This window comes from Pteronotus mesoamericanus, unplaced genomic scaffold (assembly GCF_021234165.1).
Source record: "Pteronotus mesoamericanus isolate MK-2021 breed Mesoamerican mustached bat unplaced genomic scaffold, CSHL_Meso_final contig_130, whole genome shotgun sequence".
Taxonomy (NCBI): Eukaryota; Metazoa; Chordata; class Mammalia; order Chiroptera; family Mormoopidae; genus Pteronotus; species Pteronotus mesoamericanus.
Window position 1 is genome coordinate 25,763,899 of NW_026555060.1, and position 15,374 is coordinate 25,779,272.

Sequence of the window (15,374 nt, forward strand, 5' to 3'; positions counted from 1 at the left end):
TGGACTGATAGACAATGGAAAGTGAGAGGAAACCAGGGCTAAGATACCTGAGCTAAGTATATCTATCATTTAGAGCCAGTATTTAAACTCTGGTCATTCGGGTTGCAAAACTCCATCTTTTACACTCTGCTATGTTCTCTTGGAAACCTTTTAATAAAAACCTATTGTCAGGTGGAAGATACCAGCTACTTCCCAGCCTCTCTCTGGCAGTGATTGGGAATATTTCAAATGAGATGATTCAAATAAAACACTGACAAGGCCTGACATAGAACAAACACCCCACGCATTCACATGGAAGGACATCCCGTTGCACAGAGATTGGAGGAACAGGTTCTAGGTCAGGGTATCTGGGTTTGAGTCCTGGATCTGCCACTCATTAGCTACGTGACTCTGGGCAAGTTCATTAAACTCTGTGACTCAGTCTCCTCATCTGTCAAGTGGGGCTGATCATTGTACTTCCAGGCTTATAATGGGGTTCAACTGAGTCACTATCTGTACCATACCTATGACAGTCCCTGGCTCATAAGAGACGCTCAATAAATATGTGCTAGGCTTCCTGGCTCAACGCTTTTGTGCAAACTAAGTAGAAACAGCCTTGTAAGGTGAAGCCCTCATTGGGTTATTGTTCATGCTTCTCTCCACTAAATGTGAGAGCTGGGGTCACACTTCCTGAGTTCTACTCTTGCCTAAAAACTCCTCCTCAGTTATGTGAGCTGGAACAAGTTGCCTCCTTTTTTTGCATCTGTTAAATGGGGGCTACCTCTTAGGGTATTTTGAAGATTATATGAATTAAACTGTATGTTCAGGTATTGGACTATGCCTGGCACGCATGCATCCCACATGCATTAATGGGTATTCTCAGAGAGGTGGCGCGGCGGCACGTAGGCCGGACGACCGCAGACGTGTTTTTCGGAAGCACGTCACCTGGGAGGGCAGTGCAGCAATGCACCGGTGAGCACGCCTGTGAGGGAACGCACTGCCGTGGCCTGGCTGCTTCGGTTCTTGCACTCATTTGTTACAGCAACCCGCCCTGTGTTTTATGTTTCTTAGGCAGCCATTCTCTCCCTGTCCCAGAGGCCTGACAGAATTGTGTTTTGAACTGATGTGTCAAATACACTGATACCTCAGATGGGTTTCTTCTTGTCTTGCAAGTAATACATTTTTTATAAAGCAGCATCTCCAGTTTCCTTTCAGGCTACAAGGAGGATATCCTTTTTCTGTCAAGCTTCAGAATGATTTTTTTTTTTTTTTTGCTTCAAAGGAAAGCATTAATCTCCGGAGTACTGTAAATAGGTTCAAGGTGTATATTATTGGAGTAACAAGGATGTTTACATATTAGTGAAGTAACAAGGAGTTACATATTATTGGAGTAACAAGCTAAAGTTTTCACTGGCACTTAAGAAATATTTCAGAAGCCTGTATCAAAGAGTTTACATCGATATTTCAAGTATTCCTAACAGCATCCAAGTGGCGAGCATTACATGTATGCAAATGTGTAGACCACTGAGCTTTTTTCTTCCTTTACATTTATTTATTTTGAAAATTATGTTTATTTTAGAAAACTTACATGAATACTCTTTTAAAATCACATGTGTCCTGGCCAGGTGACTCAGTTGGTTGGAGCGTTGTCGCATACACCAAAAGTTTGTGAGTTTCATCCCTGGTCAGGGCACATACCTAAAGTTGTGGGTTCCATACCCAGTTGGGGAATGCTTGGGAGGCAATTGATCAGTGTTTCTTTCTTGCACTGATGTTTCCTCTTTCTCTCTCTCCCTTCCTTCCTCTCTCTCTAGAATCAATAAAAATATCCTTGGGTGGGGATTAAAAAAAATCACATGTAATTCATGCAATTCTACCATTCGGAGATAAAACAACATCTGTCTATTCTTTTTTTCTATGAATGCATATAAATATTTCTAAATATTGATAAGGCTGATGGTTAACACTCATTTATACCTTTTTAAAGCTGTTGGTGTCCGTTGGTATACATTTTTTGGACATGCTATTTGTTGGTGTTTGTAGTTACTCACAATTACAATTAAATCTAGCCTTATAAAAATAAATGTGTTTCTGAAATAAAAAAAATCTGATTGGGTTGAACATACTATTTAACAGTAAATATATCATGAACATTTCTCCATATCATTAAATATTTTTCTACATTATTAAAAATTTAAAAATAACTTCCTCATTACAAAAGCAGTAGCTGTTCATTACAGAAAAATTAATTTGGGTAAATAACAGGAACAAAATTTCACAGTACCCAGAAGTAGCTGACTCTCCAGAAGTAGCTATCATCAAAGATTTTGGTGTGTGTTCTCTTAGACTTTTTTCTATGAGTTTGTGTATTACAAAAAAGAAGATCCTGTAGTACTTACTATTCTGTGACCTGTTTTTTCCAATTAATTGACCGTGGATCTCTATGTACACCAATTAAAATACCTGCAGAGTTTTCCATTTCAAGGATGTATTTATATTTCCATTAAAAATATTATTGGATGTACACATTAATTTTTAAAAACAGTTTAATCTATGTTGTGACGGACATCCTATAGCTTAATCTTTGGGCAAATCTTTATTTCTTTCAGATAAATTCCTTCAAATAGAATTGCTGGGTCAAAGGTGTTAAATTTCATTTGTTTTGCCAACCTGCCCTCAGAAATATCGTTCTTTATCATGTCTATCAGTACTGTTCATCACAAGAAACCCTGCTACTACCTTTCTTTCAATTTTTGCCAACAACCAAAATATTTCATACTACTTTCAATGTTTATTGATTTGAGAGAGAGAGAGAGGAAGGGGAGAGAGAGAAACATTGGTTGGTTGCCTCTTACACACACCCTGGCTGGGGACCAAACCCACAACCCCGGCATGTTCCCTGATCAGGAATTGAACCCATGACCTTTTGGTTCATGGCATGATGCTCCAACCAACTGAGCCACACTGGCCAGGCCTAATACTGCTTTTTAACTTAGCATTTTGGTTTAATTTTAGCATTTTAATGTTTATTGGCCATTTGATTTATGAGTTGGATATGTACTAAGGCATATAGTTTCTTACAAACCATTTTTTCTACAAATATTTTTCTCATTTTGTCATTTGCTATTGAATTTTGTAAAATTTTTGAAGTAAAATGTAAAATTTTTAGTTAATAAAATGAATTTTTACTTGGTAATTTCTTCCAATGGCATTATATTTGGGAAATCCTTTATCTCTCAAACTTATTATAAATGTGAATTTAAACATTTCTAGTATTTTTATGACTTGTTTCACTTAAATCCTTTAAACATCTGGAATTAATTGCCACATATAGAGTAAGGTAGTAGGGTCTAACTATTATTTGTTAATAAACACATTATTGAGATATAATTCACATACTATATACCCTTTTAAACTGTACAATTCAGTGGATGTTAATAATATAGTCACAGAGTTGTGCAGCCATCACCACTATCTAATTTTAGGACATTTCATCATTTCAAAGAGAAACCATTAGCAGTCACTCCCCGTTGCTGCTTCCCTTCTCAGCCCTACGCAACTATATTATTACCTTCTTCTCCAGAGATTTGCCTATTCCAGACATTTCATATAAATTGGTTCATAGACTATGTGAACTTTGTGTCTAGTTTCTTTCATTTAGCATGTTTTCAAGGTTCATCCATGTTAGCATGTATCAGTATTTCATCCCTTTCTATTGCTGAATAATATTCTATTGCATGGCTGCACCACATGTGTTTACCCCTTCATCAGCTGATGGGTATTAAAGTTGTTTCTACTTTTTGGCTATTGTGAATAATGCTGCTCTGAACACTTGTGTACAAGTTTTTGTGTACAGATGCGTTTTCAATGCTCTTGGAGTGTAATTGCTGGGTCATACTGTAACTCTGTGTTTAACTTTTCAAGGAGCCATCAATCTTCTCCGAAGAGCCTGGGCCATAGTGCGTTCCCCCCAGCAATACTTCAGGCTCCAGTTTCTCCATGGCCTCACCAGTGCCCCTTATTGTCTCTCATTTTGACTATAGCCATCTTTATGGGTTTGAAATGATACCTCATTGTGATTTTGATTTGCATTTCTCTAATGACATATGATGTTGAGTATATTTTCATATGTTTATTAGCCTATTGGCCATTTTTATATCTTTGGAGAAAAGGCTGTTCCCATTTTTTGCTCATTTTTAAGTTGGGTTATTTGTTTGAGTTGCAAAAGTTCTTTAAATATTCTGGCTTTTCTCCTGCAATCAGTTTTTCAAATAAATCCAAACTAATTTTATCAATTTCTACTACCTCCTCCTTTTCACCTCCTAAATTGCTGGGCATTTCCCTACTGAAGTCATTTGTTGGGCCCCGGACAGTGTGGCTCGGTTGGTTGGAGCATCGTCTTATAGACCGAAAGGCTGCAGGTTATGTTCCCAGTCAGTGCACATACTTCGCTGTGGGTCCAGCCACTGGTCAGGGCATGTACGGGAGGCAACTAATCAATGTTTCCTCTCTCCCTTTCTTTCTCTCTCTAGAAGCAATGATAAAAAACCCCAAAAACCAAAAAACACCACCAGGTGAGGATAAAAAAATACAATAAAAAATGTCGCTTCTTGGTCTTTAAGAGTTTTGTTCATTTTCTAAAGAAGTGTGTTATAATGCAAGACTAGGCATGATCAAGGTGCATTTTGGCTCCTGTTTCTTTGCATGGTCAGTAGCCAGTGTCCGGGAGTCGGTCTGATATTTAAAATTCGTGCACTCTGCCAAAATTCATGCACTCACCCGGCGGTGAGCCAGTCCCACTGGGACAAAGTCAGGGGAAGACCGGCTGTGGTTATCACTCCCAGGGACCCCCAACATGGAGGCGGGTGGGACAGACACACTTGAATAGTTCATGACACAAACCATAGAAATAAACACAATTTCAATGAGGGCCCAGGCCATCCACAGCTGGAGGTCCATGTTACAGGGGGCATCGGGGACAGGTAGGAGGAGAAGGTGGCATTGCTTCTTTCACACCAGTGAAACATTTCTCCTAGGGCCAGTGCACTGTTACCGTGTTCATCACAAGATGGCGATGGGGTTAGCATGGGGGCTGTTAATGGAGTCACTTCTGATTTTCCCTGTCCAGTGGTTAGAAGTACATCACTTTTGGAGGATGCTTAATTCAGTAATATACAGAGTAGGTGCCATGTATTGTGATGTATTCTCTTTCTCCCTCCATTGCCAGAGTACAGCAGAAAGTAGTTTTTCTACCAGAATATGCAATTGGTCCTCCACTTCATTGAACCAATTTAGGATGCTCAATTTCCTTTGTAAAATTGATTTTTCTCTCCTTATTCACATTAAGGGCCCTCCACATTTTCAATCTGCTATGGCATCGTGGTGGAGAGTAGGCACAACTGAAAGTCAAGAGAGCTGGTTTTGGACCTGCTCCCCCATTTAAAACGCTCGCATCAGCTTCATTTTTGGAAAGTATTTTACAGGAATTATCTAAACTCAGTTTCAAAGGTTAGGTTTAAAATATCCCCCAACTCCTCAGCATTAACAGATTAAAAATGGTACCGCCCGTGCCCCCGCCCCCCATTTAAAAAGGCCCTTGAATATCCAGACTGTCTGGAACACCAGTATGTGTAAAACATATCACACTGTGGGTTTTCCTACCCGGCTCCATTTCTAAATCAATCTTTGGCTTTTTCATCGACTCTTTACATTCTTTTAATGTCACTGATAACAAAAATGGACATAAATAAATAATAAGCAAGTACACACATATATCTACATATTATATATATTTTAGGAGGGATGATCAGTTTTGTGATCTTGAGGTTACAAAATATAGAATTGATTTGTGTCAATTCAAAGTGTTACTCTAAATTATTAGTTATCAAATTATCATGGAGTACACCCAACACCTCTTTGGTGGGTTTACTGTCACAATTTTACCACCGTTCATGAAGAGTGGCGATACAGGGATGAAGGAAGTGCTCGTGATCGAAGGCTACAGGACAGGGAAGAAGGGACAGTGTGTAGTTACCCACACTCCCCATCTGTCCCAGTCCACTCTTGCTGGGGAAGAGGGAGAGTCCTGAAAATGGGTTTTCACCAGGGCCTGAAATCTTACTGGCCTTACAGCTAAGATCCCTGACATCATGAGGCTTAGATCCCAGAGGAAAGTGATGATAAAAAACATATAAATAAGCAAGACAATTTCAGAGAATGGCAAGGGACACTGTGGCTTGATGGTAGAGACTTGCAGTTACCTGTGAGCTGAGAGTCACACATTCCTCTATGAGGAAATTTCGTTGAGGCTTGAATTATGCAGAATGAGTAGTGCTTCAAATCTCGGTTGCCTCTAGTCTGGGACTGGGACAAAGCTCCCACGTTTAAGTGCCTATCTCTACTTCATGACACAATGTACCTTATACGATGGTGTTTCTTCAGGTTACATGGTGTGAATGGTCGTCAGAACAAGCTCTAGGATGGCTGTACCCAGCCCTTGGCACAGTGCCCGGCCTACCCTACGTGTTCAGCAAACACTTGTTGAGTGACTGAATGGAATGGCATCTGAACCCGAACTCAGGTGTCATCCTGCAAACCGCTCCTCCCAGTGTTCCCAGTCTTGGTGAGCCAAGTAAGACCCCTGTGATTCTCCAGGCAGAGACCAACCCTTCTGACACTTCCTGCCCCTTCCCTAAAGCTACATTCCTCTCCTTCACCTAAGATGGCCTGTCACCATGTCCTATTTGTTCTTTCTTTTGCTTGGACATTTGGGGTTTTGTCTTCTTGGGTCCTCTTGATCTCTTTCTAGCTATTCTAATAGCTTTTTTTAAAAAAAGATTTTTATTTATTTATTTTTAGAGAGAGGGGAAGGAAGGGAGAAACATCAATGTGTGGTTGCCTCTCATGCACCCCCCACTGGGGACCTGGCCCACAACCCAAGCATGTGCCCTAACTGGGAATTGAACCAGTGACCCTTTGGTTTGCAGGCCAGCACTCAATCCACTGAGTCACACCAGCCAAGGCTCCAATAGCTTCTTAATGGGGCTCCTTGCTTAAGCTTGCCCCTCTCCAGCTAATGTTCCACACTTTGGCCAGATGGAGCAATATAGCCTATGCAATCAAACCTCTTACTTAGGGTGTTCCCACGGTCCCCCATGACTTCCCAGCTTCTTGGGATGGTCCACAAGGCCTGGTGTGGTTGGGACCAGGCTAGCCTCCCCAGCCGTGGCTGGCTCTTACCGCTTTCTCTTGCATCCAAACCCCGGTAAGGACTGGAACCTCACTCGTAGGGCTGGGCCTGTAGGAGGGGAGATGAATGAGGCAGGTGTATGAGCTTTTACTCTAGGAGAAACGCTTCTGGCGGAGCGTCCTGTGGTGGAACTGGGTCCCCTCACACTGCATTGGAAAGCCCTTTAGGGCTGTTAGCCAGGCGACATGTAAAGTACAGATCCTCACCAGTGTGTGGGGACAAAGGCATCCCAGGGGCCTTGGGCCAAATAATGTGATGTGGGCCCCTTATGGATAATTTCATGGCACACAGGGCCACACGAAGCCTGAGGGGCACTGTGGCAGGAGAGGCAGGCTGGTGCCAGGCTCCCACCTTCCAACAGGTGCAGGTATGTGAAAGATTGGCTGTGGTTTTCATTTTCTTTCTTTGTAAGGAAGTCACCCTGTTGCCTTCTCTCCCGCAATCCGGCTGCTCTCTTACGAAGCTGTTACTCCCACCACCCCACGCCTCCCACCCCTCACAGCTATGAAATAGCTCAGCGCCTTCTGAAATGAGAGCCGTGGAACTAGACCCTGAGCAGCAGCCCCGGCGGAGCTGACCGCCTGGGGGTGCTGTGGGCTGGGAAAGCCTGTTGGATGGAGGAGGGGGCGGGGACCCAGTGAGGAGCAGGGTCCTCCTGTGTTCAGAGAGGAGAAGAAAGCAATTATGTTCTGGCAGGCATTCTGCCTTAGAGAAGATTGATCTGTCCTTCTGATGTGTTGTTTCCATAGAAGCAGGGCTTAACCTTTTAAGTGAAGATTATAAAGCTACCTAATTCATGTAAAATTAGGCTTCAAGCATATCAGTGCTTAATGCTTAAGTGTTTCTGGGGGACTTGCTGTGGCCATTGATTTGACTGCCAGGCAGAGCCAGTGACTTTCTACCACTGAAGATGCTCTTACTGGTTGCAATCGAGCTTATTTATTTTAAAAAATTTATTTCCTTCATAACGAGATAAAACTTCTTGGGTAAGATCACCAGTGTATTAATAAATACCTTTTAATTAATGACTAGCATGGACTCCTCTTCATAAACAAGGGAGGACTGGCACACAGGCATGAAACAGGCACTTTCAATTAAAGTAATTTATTGTATTCTTCCAGAATGGACAGAAAGAGCATCTTGGGGATTGATATCACAACACAATGTCATACACCATTTTCACAACTAGCCTTGTGTTGAATTTTTTTAAAGAACATAGTAATTTTAAAAAATCTAAATATTTACATATTAATAAAACATATATACAGAAGATTGAGACATTATTCATAGACATGGAATAATTTGTTTTTGCTAAGAAAGCCTATAGAAAGGATTTCTGAATAAAGTCTGAACAGTAGTCACAGGAAGTAAACACAAATACAATTTTCATTTGATTTCACAAAATACGACTTCCCTCTTACAGTTTTATGATATGTGTTTCCAATTTGGGGATCCAGTGCACATCCCTGCGGGGTGGACGGTCCCCACCCCTCCTCAAGTGGTGAGAGCTCCAAGCTGTCGCCCAGGCTTGGAAGGACGTGCTTTGAGCATTCGTGCTTTATGTTTAACAGATATCACAGTGGGAAGGTGAGGGTTTCTACCTTTATTAGCAACATATTCATTTTATTGTAACAGAGTTGAAAGGTCACTAATTAATCTGTTCAATTCCCTTGAGACATATTTTCTTCTGAGAGGCAGCAGACAAGTTTCAAAACGTAGGTTGCGGAAAAACAAAAACCCTGGTTCATAGTATCTCACCAGGCCCTCCATGAGCAGAGGGACTGGTTTCAGGGGAGGGATCACTAGCTGGCCTCAAATGTAAAAGGCCAACTAAGGGGTGATGGAAACAATCACTTTGAACCTCCCCGGGAGCTTCAAAAAGAAGATAAATAAAAGACACATGTATATGAGATGTAGCTGTCTAGCAGCTGCGTGGATTCCATAAGCCACACCTAGCACCAGCTTCCTGTCACCACTGGTTGATGAGCTGGTCTTCAGTGGAAAACTGATTCATCCCAGAGCTCCCTTCCTCCCTCAGGCTTAGCTGTTCAGTGTTCTGGGGCACAAGTACCTTGGACAGGGGAGTAAGGCATTTAGGCGCTGGGCCTGGCCTGGCCAGGCCACTGATGGATACCTAGCCCTGGGCAACCCTGAGCCTCACTCCTCAGCTGCCTCCTTTGCAAAATGAGTGGGTGGGACTAAGGGACATCTACCATAATTCTGAGCTCTAACGTTCTCTGATGCCGTAAGATAAGTGCTAGGGAAATGCATTAAACAGAAGCACAGAAATTTCCCCCCCTGGGGTTTGGTGTTTCTAGCTCAGGTTTCTTTCAAGCCAAATTTTGGCCTTTGGGTCAAGTGCCAAAGGTTCAAGGTATTTTGCTTTATGCAATAAATGGGGTATAAATGCAATGTTTCTAAATAAAATGGTATTTTCAAGTCATCGTCTTACTAGAGAAAGGAATCCAGACACAAATATTTCTGTAAAACAAATATCCACATGGCATATCTCTTTAAATGAATCCAGATTTTCATTTGTTGGTTTTATATAAAGTGGAATGTATGTGTACTAGGAACCAAATAAAATATATAACATTAATCAAATACATTTGTGTCTGGTTGTCACACAATGCCAAAACACAACCACTCACTCAGTTAAAACCGTCTGTCAAATAGTTGTTAGGTATCACATAGGTAACGGCTTACTTTGAGCGCCTCACCTTTCACTGGGTTATTTTGTCACTGTGTCAACACAACCTACATGAAAAGTTTTTCTCTCCTAAGAATTCATATATCATTTGCCAAAACATCTCAAAACATCTCCCAAAACGTCTTTAAAAAAATTTCATTGATTGATTTTAGAGAGAGAGAAAACCATCACTTTGTTGTTCCACTTATTTATGTACTCATTGTCTGATTCTTGTATGTACCCTGACTGGGGATCAAACCTGCATCCTTGGCAGATCAGGATGGTGCTCCAATCAATTGAGCTACCCAGCCAGGGCCTCTTTTTCATCTTTTAAGCTGATGAAGTTCTAATTAATTTTGGCCTTAACAACTGCTCCCTCAGTACTGGAAAGTGCCGTTCTCCTTTATGCTATATGCTTTATTGCTTATATCTAAGCAATTTATGTTAAAATAAATATGCTTCCAAACTCCATATATTCACATTGAAGTTATGGAAAAAAACAAAAGACAAAAAACAAACCAGAAAGAGAGCTGCTTCTTTTTAATGGACAATGAACTAACTGGATCAGATGTTGGACTTCAATGGTGATGAATCAAGTCTAAGAATGATTTTTTAAGATCTTATACCAAATGGGAGCCTGGCTTATCACAGATGACAAAGATAGTACATGAAAACTATTCAAAGAGGACAGGTAAACTGCACACACAGAACACTCCCACTTTGCAGTAAACTGAAATGCTAATGTGGATCTTTGAGGAAATTCAAAGGGAAGAGGTGCATATGCTAGTGAACACTGTCACTAAATGAAAGTCTAGGCAGTGAAATCTGGCTCTGTGTCTTCCGTGTTTTCTCTCCTGGTGTCAAATATATTACCTACAACAGAGATAAGAAAATGAAGGGCGGCCACTTCTCTAAAGGAGAGTTGTACACTTTCCTATGACATGGCTAGCGGTCGTTGGGATGCTTAACGTTGTTGGTGAGGGGCCTATGTTTCATGTTTAAATCGTGAATTTTTTAGCGAAGGCTTTAGTTTTGCTAAATGAACAATTTTAGCCATTAGAAATCTGTAATGATTATTTTTGCAAGAGAGCCCTCGAATGTGTGTCACTATTAGAGTATGTTTATATGCTGTCCAGTAACAGAAAATGGCTAAATATGATTTACCCGTAAAACAGAATATCATGCAGCTATTAAAATAATGTGCATGAAAATTTGTAATAAACTGGAAAATGCTTGTTAGGTTAAAAAAAAACAACTCAGGAAAACAAAATTTTATGTATTTGATCTCTGTTGGATAAATCAAATAAATATAGAGAAAAGTCTGGGGAAAGAAAACCCCAATGATTTTAATGATTGTCTCTGGGTGGTAAAATTAATTTACATTTTCTTCCTTATACTTTTCTTTATTAATTTTTATAATATGTAAAAGAATGCCACTTTACAACAAAGATTGCTAAGCCCAGATGAGCTCTGTACTCCTCTATTTCAAGTTCAGAAGCCTCTTTATGAAATTTCAGAAAGCACTGTTATGACTTCACCTTCCGCCACCACAAGTTGTTCCCAAATCCTGGATGTTTTTTGTCAGTATCAGAGCGCTCTGGCTTCTGCCTGTCTCACTGGCCATCGCTGTCTGGGGGTGGGCGTTTGTTCACTAGAACCTACCACGGTGCTGGTTCCTGGGAGCTGCTCGAAAATGCTCACTGACAGGGTCAAGGACAAGGAAATTAAGAAAATGTTTTCTCACCATAAAATCTGTATCCAATTTTGTTAAGACTAGACACAGAAGTTTGCTTAAATGTAATGGATTGAGACAAATGTCATTTGACTGCCAGACTCTACCTCTGACCTGCCTGATTCTGGTTCATAGAAACACTAAGGGTTTACCCCTCTCCCCGACCCTACTCAATACACATGAATTTGGAAGGGAAAAAGACCTAAAGTTAATCAAGGCATTGTTAAATCTTTCGAGAGGACCAACTGGTGCCAGCTCAGATACATGTGATACAGAAGGTCTGGCCTGTGAGTCTCCAACGCCAGGATGAAGCTCCTTGCACGAGAAAGGTGGAGTTAACCTCCCACACAGTCTCCTTGCAGTGCGCGCAAGGAGGGAGGGATCAGTAGTAGCCTTGAGTTCAGAGAAGCGACCAGATTGGGGTTTTACTTTGGTGACAATCAAGAGACAGGATACTCTAATCGAGATTTAATTTCATTCCTGCAAATTTGGGGCATGAATCTGGAAATTCTTTTCCCCTTTTCTAAATGATAAATGGTATTATTGATTACCCCGTTTAGTAATTTGTGTCAAATATCTATCAAGAGTCTAGTGAAAAGACCTGCAGGGCCATTCTACTCCTGTCTCCGTTATGGCCTCACAGCCTTGGGCCAACATTCGAGAAAGAATTCCATGAGTTTGAAACCGCAGTGGACTTCATGGGGACTTATGACGGACATTCTAGTTGTGGAGACTGTGAGACTGTGAGCTGGGATCCTAAAGGGATTAGTACATCCATCAACTCTTGGGATCTTTAAGGAACATGCAGAGAAAAGCTGGCTTTGGCTTAGGTGTAAGAAAGCTACGCGGTGTAAGGACCAGGAGTCGAGGGGCCTGGCCTCTTGGCAGGCCACCCACCAGCTGTGAGACCTTCAGAAAGTCATTTAGTGTTTCTGGGCCTCAGGCTTTTTTACCTGTAAAATAAAAGGACTGGATAAAAAGAAGGTTATGGGACTAGATGATCTCTAACGTTCCTTCATACTCAGATTCCTTGAAATCCTTTTCAGTTCCCTGAGGTTGTTCTACCATCCCATGTTCAACTTTCTCATCCTGAAACATCTCTTTGCCTCCACACACAGGTAGGAAAATGCAAAGGGCAATGCTTTTCCAGTAATAATTTTTAAAAGCCCACTGTGTCAGATGACAGCGAGGCCAGGCAGTGCAAATGCACTGGGGCAACAGGCTGGAGAGCAGTAACCCTGGAAAGCACAGCCAGAGCAGCATGGTATTCCTCCCAGGGGCCTCCTGAAGGGCACAATTTCATGATTATTAGTTGTACTTCATCTTTCTATTGGGAATGGGCTGGGGTGATAAGCACACAGCTAGTATGAGTTGTCCTGATATTCAGAGGACAGAATGGAAACAGCAGACATCATGCATTTCAAGTATGTGGACACACAGCCAAACGAGAAGAGAAATCCCTTTTATATCATGACTATATACCGTACACTTGATATAAGCAGATTCTTTTCTCGCTTGTCCATCAGTCTGTTGCTCAGCCACTCAATGACAGAAAGCACTGTATCATTTACATGGCTGAGCTTTCTTGCTGCTCTGAAGTTCACTAACATACATCTGTCCTACACCACAGAACTGTGTGTTGTTTGTCATCTCGGAGTAAGTGCCATCAGTGAACACACGACCCAGTAGCGTTCCTACACAGACTAGCTGCTCCATTTATATTTGCTGACTTCCATTTACAACTTAGCAGCCCAAATCTAGAGGAGAAAACACTGAGTTGAGCTTTTTCACCTAGCGGGTTTTTCGGGCATCTGGGTTTTGTGGGCAGAAAAATCTTCAGGTATTCTTGTTAGGGTAGTCAATAAAGAGTCCCGAGGCCAACTGAGGGAATGAACTGTTGGCCACATGGCTCAGTGATCAGAAACCTGCCCTTCTGGCTCTCAGGCACAAACCGATGCAGAGGCAGGAGGCGAGAGTCAGAAACATATCACTTGAGAGTAAAATAACATGAAATCGGACTGATTCTATGGCTTAACATTGTGGCAGATGCTTCAATGAAATGCTGCATTTGGGGGATCTGGTTCTAACATTAGTAATGTGCCACCCATGCCAGATGGCTTGGCTTAGTCAGTCACTCAGTTAAAACACAATATTCACTGGGTGCCCACCGTACGAAGGGGGATGGCTGACCACCTCTCAAAGCCCTGTGCGGCTGGCGGGAGAGGACAATGGACATGAATTTCATCATAGAATTGACAATCCCTGTTCTAAAAAGAAATGTCATATCATGTTAAAATATGTTTTAACGTACAAAGGTTTGGGGAGGCAAAATCTTGCGGCACTAAATTCTTAGGACTTGCTATTCTGAAGTTTATAAGAATATGAAACAGTGTGAGAAAAATGTAGCTTTTCACATTCAATGTGAAAAATATGTCTGAACAGAGGGCACTGAGCAGCTCTGATGACTAGAGTCTGTTACAGAAGCATTTGCTCAAGCATCTGCATCTCTAATGCTAACATTTTCAATGCAAATATTTTCCTGTGCTGCGTTTTCCAGCCAGTGATGAAAATGTAAATGTGTTTTACCTGTTGGTGGTAGAGAGATGCCGTCCAGTCTTTCATCACCGTCAGCTACCTCTGCTGGTTACAAACATAAAACACAAATCTCATTAATTTCAGGGAGCCCATCCATTTTACTGACTACAGTCGTACAATTAAAAAAACCCAGTGTATGTAAGAGTTTTCATCTTTCTCTTCCCTTTTCAGTCCAAGTCGGTTCACATTACAGATTTTAGTACCAATATTTAAATAAAATATTTTAAAGACGATGTAAAATCAATTTTCCTGTATTAAAATTTTTTATGTCTTATGGAAGTTGTTCTATCAATCATTGATGATTGCAGCGCATTTTGCTTATTTACATAGGCTTAAATATTCACCCAGAACTTGGGGTGAATTGTTTAAATCATGAAGGCATGGAAGTCGGTGAATTCCTGTAGTGGAATTTTGCTTGTCACCTCCAGAACCACTCCCAAGGGGTGGGCTTAGGACACCTTGAGAATAAATCTTTGGAGATGACTGGAAATTCAGATCCTTGCGCTGCCAGTGTAAGTTGACATCAATTCAGTCATAAAAAAAAAAATCAGAGGGAATAAGCATTTCTTTCAAAGATCTGTTACTTCTATGTTTTAAAATGTAATCCTTTGCTCATCTCTGATATGTTTCCATCAGGAACCTTCCGAGTTTTCCAAAGGTAGATCCTTCTGTCAAAGAAAACCTTCCACTAAATGCAGAAGAGAAGGTGCCTGCATGGCTCCTGAGAATAGGCCAGGTCAAAACATTTCATTATGGCCATCTGGGTAATCTCAGTGGTACTCTTGTCTCCCAGAGCTGGTGGCCCCACAGGCAGTTTCCTGCCCGAAGCTGCCACTTGGTCCTGCGTGTGGGCACGTGAGGCCAGTCAAATGAGGGCTGCCATTTGTATCACATGGTGATGCTAAGCTGGTGGGAAGCAATCAAAAACTATGTTCTTGTTTATATTGCTGTTGCTTTAAACACAATCAGGGCTCAAAGATTTCCATTTTAATTCACACTCTCACATCTTGTCCTCAGCCTTCTATATATACACTGACATCAGTGAGAGGCTCATTCTCTGCTGACCTGCTCAATCCACCACCGAGAGAAAACACTGAGAAGAGACAGTACAGTCAAGACCACTTTGGGTT

General features: G+C 41.4%; 1 protein-coding gene across 2 annotated transcripts in view; it reads right to left on the reverse strand.

Annotated features, from left to right (window-relative positions):
• Nucleotides 1-1,670: 1,670 nt before the first annotated feature.
• BEND7 (BEN domain containing 7) overlaps nucleotides 1,671-15,374 on the reverse strand; it is an 87,753-nt gene continuing 74,049 nt past the window's right edge. Inside the window, exons 8-10 of one of the 2 annotated variants that reach the window (XM_054593695.1) lie at nucleotides 14,236-14,289; nucleotides 7,219-7,276; nucleotides 1,671-1,789 (exon numbers count right to left, since the gene is read on the reverse strand). In XM_054593695.1, coding sequence (XP_054449670.1) covers nucleotides 1,729-1,789; nucleotides 7,219-7,276; nucleotides 14,236-14,289 — 173 coding nt within the window. In that variant the 3' untranslated portion in view covers nucleotides 1,671-1,728. Of the gene's footprint in view, nucleotides 1,790-7,218; nucleotides 7,277-11,141; nucleotides 12,603-14,235; nucleotides 14,290-15,374 lie in introns of those variants that run through there. The other variant, XM_054593689.1, reaches the window with a different exon arrangement.